General features: G+C 41.1%; 1 protein-coding gene across 4 annotated transcripts; it reads left to right on the top strand.

Moving 5' to 3' along the window:
- Positions 1-1210: 1210 nt before the first annotated feature.
- c6h6orf120 (chromosome 6 C6orf120 homolog) lies at positions 1211-7219 on the top strand. Of its 4 annotated transcripts, none has more exons than XM_026172091.2 (2): positions 1211-1364; positions 4666-7219. In XM_026172091.2, the coding sequence occupies exon 2, from the start codon at positions 4700-4702 to the stop codon at positions 5255-5257; it is 558 nt and encodes a 185-aa protein (XP_026027876.2). In that variant the 5' UTR covers positions 1211-1364; positions 4666-4699; the 3' UTR covers positions 5258-7219. The 4 variants fall into 4 exon arrangements, with proteins under 4 accessions (XP_026027876.2, XP_080159385.1, XP_026027877.2 ...); XM_080303259.1 differs by lacking the exon at positions 1211-1364 and adding an exon at positions 1417-1565; XM_026172092.2 differs by lacking the exon at positions 1211-1364 and adding an exon at positions 1904-2093.
- The last annotated feature ends 53 nt before the right edge of the window (positions 7220-7272 follow it).

Below are 7272 nucleotides of genomic sequence, written 5' to 3'. Positions count from 1 at the left end.
CATGTCCAGCTTTGGATGATCCAGGGAGCTGTCAGTTCACTGGTAACTCAAGCTGAAATATGAGAATTGCTTTCCAAATTTTACTCAGGTGCTCAGCAATAGATCTGCAAAATCTGAAGCCGGTGGTTTGAACAGATACTTTTCAACTTACGAGTAAGCTTGTTTCTTAGAAGCAAATTACAACCAGACAACGAATGCACACCAACTGCTTAACTCCCTGAAACTAGATTTATTAAAGGTTAATTCTGATAGAAAGTTAAAATCACATTTTGGTTTTTAGTAAAAAAATACCTGTGTTCTCTGAACATGCAGATGTTTAAATTACTCTGATTGTAGTTGAACATGAGGAGCAAATGTAAATATACAGTTTATTAAAGTAACTGGTGTCTGTCCATTAAGGACAATGTTCAGGGGCTTTTACAAAAAAAGGCTTTCTGGGAAGCTTATTGTAACATTCATCATTCATCAGCAGAGCTTGGTTATCATCCAGGCACTAGAAACCTAAATGACAAAAGGACGTATGATGGCAAAGCCGCGAGATACAGAGGTAGAGCAATATGGGATAGAGACTAGCAGAGTAGAGCCTATACATAGCTGTTCTACATTTTTATGGCATTTTAAACTATATTAATATTGTCTGCATATTTTAAGCCCTTTGGCATCAAGGTTGAAAGGTTGTACACTATTCAAAAGCACCAGACCTACTGAGTCTCAGTGCAAAGCATTTTAAGTGTCTTCCACTTACCTAGTCATAGGGTGAAAGGCAGGGTACACCCCAGACAAGCTGCAACTGCATCACAGGGCTGACAGATATTTAACCGCTGGTGCTGATTACTGCACCACTGTACCAGCCTTTTTATTTGCAAATTTATTCTTTCAGTTTTTTTCAGTTTCTTAAATTTCTATACTCTCTGTTTTCCATACTTATGGCTGTGGGTCATTATCCCATATAGCATAAAAGAAATACACCCTATGTGTTTAATATGTTTAAGGAAAAAGAATATATTGCATATGTATGGCCTTAAAGTGACCTAAAGCACTACCTGAAATAAAAATGAGTAATTTAATCTGGCCTCATTATCTGTTTGTCATTCAGCTGAGTCCCAGTTTAAAGAGAAAAAAAAGGTTCGCTGTCTAGGACTAAATCCATGTGTGGAAACGGGCCCATTTTGAACCTGTTCATTTGCCACCTTTTCTAAAAAATACTTGATGGAGCTTTTTTGGCTACTGATGAGCGTCACCTTCACAACGGCCGGTAGGTGGCGTGAGTGCGCGCTTTGCTGTTTGTGTAGCTGAAGGAAAAGGAAATGATGAAGTGAACTTTGCTGCTCAGTTGAAGATGCTGCTCAGGAAATGACAGCTGTGTAAGTAAACTAAGTGCACTGTTAACTGATCCATGAATATCTTTATATTAATCTATTCGTAACTTGATCTTTAGGCATTGAGCTAACCCCCGGCCTCCAGCTTATGTAAACTCCTGAACGTGTTTGGCTAAAGCTAAACAGGCTACGTGCAACGGTAGCTGCGTGATAGCTAGCTGCTTTAAGAACTTGCTAACCTGTTCAGTAAGTCAAGTAGCAATGTGTTTTTGTGGACTGTTTCTGAATGATACAGTTGGAGGTAACTGGCATAGTCTTTAACAGTACATCTGTTTTCATTAAAACATTTTTACTGCTGGGGTTGTACAGGTTGAAACTGCTATTCTTAGCTGTTAGCGACGTAGCATGCGGCAGGTTCAGCCGTTACAAAAAGCTCTTTGTTTAATTTATCAGACGTATTAATGTCAAAATCCCTGAAACCTTTTAAGGCTGCCCCCTCCCAGTCTTGGTGTTTATTTGTTAATAAAAATGTAGTTAATGGTTAAAGTTGGTTGATTGGTGTCAGAGGTGAAATGGGGAGCAGGTGGTTATTTTAAACTCTCCGGCTTCTTTAGTCATGTTTCACTGAGCTGTGAGGAGGCGGCAGACGGTTACCGCGTTACTTTCTCCGCATGTTTCTCCCGAGTATATTCAGTTTTTGGCACCAAAACTACAGGCGTCCTTTCTGTTCTGGAAACCAGTTTGTCATGTCTTTTAATGAATGGAAGAACTGAGGTGGGTTGACCGGCATGCTTTGCTGTCGTGTTTTTGTAGTTTTGACTTCTCATTCTATAGTCTTTATTTTTGTTTTATGCGTAGCAATTGTATTTTACGTGTACACTACCTCACATCGGGTGTTAGGTTGTACTTTAATGGATAATTGTTTGTCTTACACATTTTTCCTGAAATCAGCAAATCCCCTAAAATGGCAAACATTCCTTAATTAATCTCGCTAACAGCTGTGGATTTATCTTGTCCGTGTATTCGATGAATCTCCTTTAATAGGACAGTGGTGGAATAACAAAGTCAACATTTGCTGTGATGGCTCTGTTACAGCAGGTAACTTATTAACTGTACATAATAAAATGAGATGAAGCAGACTGTGTATTGTTAGATACGCTTCGACGGGCTTTGTAGTGTAGGACTAATTGATTATTTGCTTTGCCTAAAAACAGGTTAGGGTGATGGGATGTCAGTAAGAACCTGCAAAACGTTCATGGCCAGAAACATGTTAATCAATCTACATGTTGTATTAAATGGAAAGTGACTACTGAGTAACATCCTGCTAACAAAATGAGACGTTTCCTGTCAAACAAACCATGTAATGATTAACTTTGACACCCTGCACCACAAGATGGTATTTTTAAAACGTCTGGAAGACAGCTATTTTTTTCCCCATAAGTGCTATTAAAAACCTAAGATTTTAGTCATACCTAACTTATTCTTATAACTCTAACAACTAAAAGAGATGTGAATAACGGTGTACAAGGGTTATCAGAATATGGCTGTTGACTTATTAACTATCAAAAATTTAGATCCTAGCCTTATATTATGTAAAAATACAATGCTTTTGACATATCTTTACTTATTCAAGTGGGACATTTTTGGGGGGCTAAATCAACCTTCCACTTTATTTTGTTTATCCAGTTTGGGGTTGCAGGGGCGGGGGGCTATCCCAATTGTTATGGAGCAAAGCAAAAGGTATACCGTGGACAGGTTGCCAGTCTGTCGAAGGGCCAGCACTTAAGACAATCTGTTAGCCTGACAAGCCTGTCTTTGGACTTTGGGAGGAAGATGGAGCATCCCAGAGAGAACCCATACAGACGCAGGAAGAACATGCAAAAGCCACACAGAACAACCAAGGCAGGATTTTAACTCGGGACATTGTTCCTGTGAGGAGACAGTTCTAACCACTGCATTGCAGCCTGCATTTCATTAATGTTTTCTCTGTTTAATGATTGCTCAGTCCATGCTTTCTTGTCAGCCAAGGTGGTTCCCAAATCCTGCTTCCTGTCTCATTTCAAAAATGGTGTGGCAAAAAGGCAAGATGGCAGCTGGTGGTGTTGAAGCACAGGCCCCGTGCTCTCAGTGTGATGGTTAGCCTAGCGCCTATCCTTGGCTTCACTGACAGTCCTCGGCTATTTTATATGCAAAGAGACGCTTTCCTTGTTGCCCAGGCTTCAAACATTATGGGATTGCGGGAAAACAACTTTCCAATATCTCTCCCTGAAACTGAAATATTGGTGTGTTTGCAATGTAGGCAGTTTTGGGGTGCTTCTTTATTATTTTGGTGCTTATTTGGACTTTTTTTTTTTTAGTACTGTGGGCTTCCCATTGTAATACACATTAAATTGACAAGCACGGAGTGCGTAAGTTCCCTTCAGGAGTGTGCTTGACCTTTCCACTTAGAGTTTGAGATAACTGGGTTCAAGGGGTATTGAGTTAGTGAATTCCTGAATCCAGATGGGGGTTTGACCCAGTAACCATGTTTTATTTTGTTGCCAGAGAACACTCTGGCTTGCAAGCCAAGTAAAGAACAAAAAACCTGAATCCTGGGCAGTCCCCTACAACTTCACCACTGTACCACCTTTGGCTGATTTAGCTGTAAAGGCAGCTTTCATCATGGCGGAGAAATGACTGTAACTAAACATCCCATTGTGCCAGCAGTTGTCGTATTCAGGCTTTTGAAGCAGGCAGTTTTCTGTGTGGTAAACTTATTACAGAACTGCAATCATGTGTTTTACTTGACTAAATTGTGTGATGGATACAACTTTTCTGTTTTGGGCTTTATATGTATGTGTGTGTGAGAAGCCTTACTTGACACTGACTTGCAGACACTGTGATTCTACATATTTTAATGTATGTTTTTCTCTTTTTTGAATTTCGTGACTCAGGCAGCTGTCTAAATGGCACACATCTCCAGCTTATGCGTCCACTTTTTGCTTCCCTATCCTTTCAAAACTAACTAATGGGGGCTCTCTTTTATGATACTTTGTGGTCTCACTTCCCCCTCCCCATTTTGCTAATGGGTAAATCAGTTAACCCATGCATAAAGCACTGTTGATCTCTTCCCGCTGAGCCTACATTAAAACTGCCTTTATTCAGTCAGTTTCTGCTGCCTGCCTATTGAAGACGGTTTGTATAGCTCCTCTCTGTTCAGCTCCCCTCTGCTGCTGATTTACAAACAGCTGGCTGTGACAGCAGTTGGAGTTGGTTGTACTGACTTCTGTAGTTCTGAGCAGCAGTTTAGCCTTTGCCTCTGTTTAAATGTAGCCTCCTGATCTGTGTGGTGTTCATTTTTTTTCAGGCTGTCTGATGACTGACTGACAGATGCCTTCACCATGAAGCTGAGTTGCAGCGCGCTGGTCGTCGCCCTCCTGCTGTCCCAGGCCAGAAGCTTCCTGAGCCCCTCAGAGGATGACAGCTTCCCTGAAGAATGGGTGCTGCTCCATGTGGTTCAGGGCCACATTGGGGCCGGAAACTACAGCTACCTACGCCTCAACCACGACGGCAGAATCATCCTCCACATGCAAAGCCTCAAGGGAGACGCAGACCTGTACGTGTCAGATAAAACCCTGCACCCGAGCTTCGACACCTACAAGCTGCAATCAGCCACCTGCGGACAAGATGTGGTGGTGGTCCCCGGGGACTTCACAAGGCCTGTGGGCATCGGCATTTATGGCCACCCGTCTCACCAGGAGAGTGAGTTTGAAATGCGAGTGTTCTACGATCAGACTGTGTCCCAAGACCCATTTGATAAGGGCTCTTACAACTCAGAAGGTGTACATAAGGAAAAGAAATCTGCTCATGCTACAGAGGACGACTTCCAGGAGGAAGAGTCCATCTTTTGGACTATTCTGATCGGACTTCTGAAGATTATACTTGAGATTTTGTTTTGAAAATCACTGTTCATTGCTGTGACAGCAGGAGGATATTCTGCCATGGTACATTAGATTCCTTTCATTTTGTGAGGGTGAAAAAAATGTTGCACCAAACCCCAGGGAGAGTTCTGACATTTAAACAATCAAACCTACAGACTTGGTAAACAGCAAAGTCAGATTTACAGCACGGAATTCACCAGCGAAGCCTGACCAGTCAGAAAATGTTTCACAAAGTGTATTTGGTTTTAGCTACACTAAAAGAACACAAGGGGACTTGTTCTGGAGTCTTGAAAGGTATATATGGAATAAGAAGTTTCTTATAAGTCAGTCGCTAGAACCATTCTTCCTTTTCCATTGCCCAAAGTCATAAAATTATTAAAAATATCAAAGAGAGAAACTGCAGTGAAGACACAAATAGGTTCTAAATTTGAGCTGCTTTGAGGCTTCAGCACTTTGGGATACGCCCATGCTATGCTTCAAAGAGAAAGTGTTAACTCTTATACTGTCACACTTGGGAGAGACATTGAAATGCTTCCTTTATTTCATGCCTCCACACGTCTGGTCGGTCTGATCTTGTAAAATGTTCTTAGAATTTCTGTTTTTAGGAAGTTACAAAGCATTGTTTATCACAGCAATCAGAAGCAGGGTTCCCGACACAGTGTTATTCCCACCGTGTAGGAAAATGATGGTGTGTGTGCAGGATTCTTAGGGGGAGTTTGTGAACTAAATTAACTCGATGGTTAATAGCAGTTGGCAGGATCTTTACTTTAGCTGCTACTTTGAAGCTGTATGATCTCTTCTTTTAAACTTAATTTTACCCAAAGCAAAGTTTTCTGTTTGATTATAATTAGTTTTTTCCCCCCACATTCGCACATGCAGCAGACTTTGGAAAATGAGAGAACCTCTGTGTGTTTTTGGTTTTTTTCCTCGGTGCACAGAGGATCTTTGTCCAAAACTGCCAAACTGCCCAACACCATAATCAACAGTATCACAAAGTTTTGAGGCCTAATTTTCACTTAATGCCACTGTTAAGTTAAATGCGTATGTGCTGCTCTGGTGTGGTTACATTGTCCGACTTGACCAGCTGTCACTAATTCTTATACCATGATCTATATGTCTAGTTTTTGTGCACAGATTCAAACCGTAGGTCAAAAACTGGCTGGGCTTCACCTCGCTGACGAGTGATCTTTCAGCTAAGCAGCTTCTCCTAAAATCCACCACACTTGACTTCCAAGCTAATAATACTTATTTGATTAGTGTTAAACCAAACCCCTTAATTTGAAGTCTGAGGTCACACTGTGCACAGGGTTGTTGTTTCCTTATTGCTCAAAGGTGGAGGGATCACGTTAAACGCATCCAAAGTCATCGGTTAGCCTCGTAGTAGCTTCAGCTTAACATTTCTCTCTACAAGACGACTACAATTTGTGCACATTCAAAGTGTAGTCAAAGCTGGTGTAGAGCTGCAGGAGTGACACTTTCTGTATCAAGATTGAAATGATCGACTAGCCCCCCCCTCAGCCTGTGAATGAATGAACACCACCTGTCTGTCTTAACACAGCTCAGCACCATGTGAGTTCTGTGGTCAAATATACTGAGCTATACAGTCAATTTGAGAACAGAACAGATTTTCCTTAAAGCAGATCATTCAACGTTTTTTTGCTGTTTAAGGATGTTTCATTGATTTGGACTCACACAGGGAACATGTGTTTGTGATGAGATTTCTACCGATCTGTTAACATGAGTAGCAGCATTGTATTTAGTTTGATCGCTCACTTTTGTTGTTTTTGCCTGTTGGACAAACTCCTCATTTAAACATCACCTCCAGCGCTGGAGTTCAGTTCTGAGTAGAACTTTGTTACCCTCTGAGCAGAAATGTTCAACAGTGCCTTCAGATCGATCCTCTGAACATCTGTGGAGCTTTCTTGTTCCCAGAGGCGATCTAGTCAGGTTTCACAATAAAATTAGAAATTGTTTTAAAAACTTGTCACATGACTGTGTTTCTTAAGTCATTGAAACATGTTTTATGTTTTATT

Source organism: Astatotilapia calliptera, chromosome 6 (genome assembly GCF_964374335.1).
Source record: "Astatotilapia calliptera chromosome 6, fAstCal68.1, whole genome shotgun sequence".
NCBI lineage: Eukaryota > Metazoa > Chordata > Actinopteri > Cichliformes > Cichlidae > Astatotilapia > Astatotilapia calliptera.
This window is presented reverse-complemented; position numbering and strand designations above follow the sequence as displayed.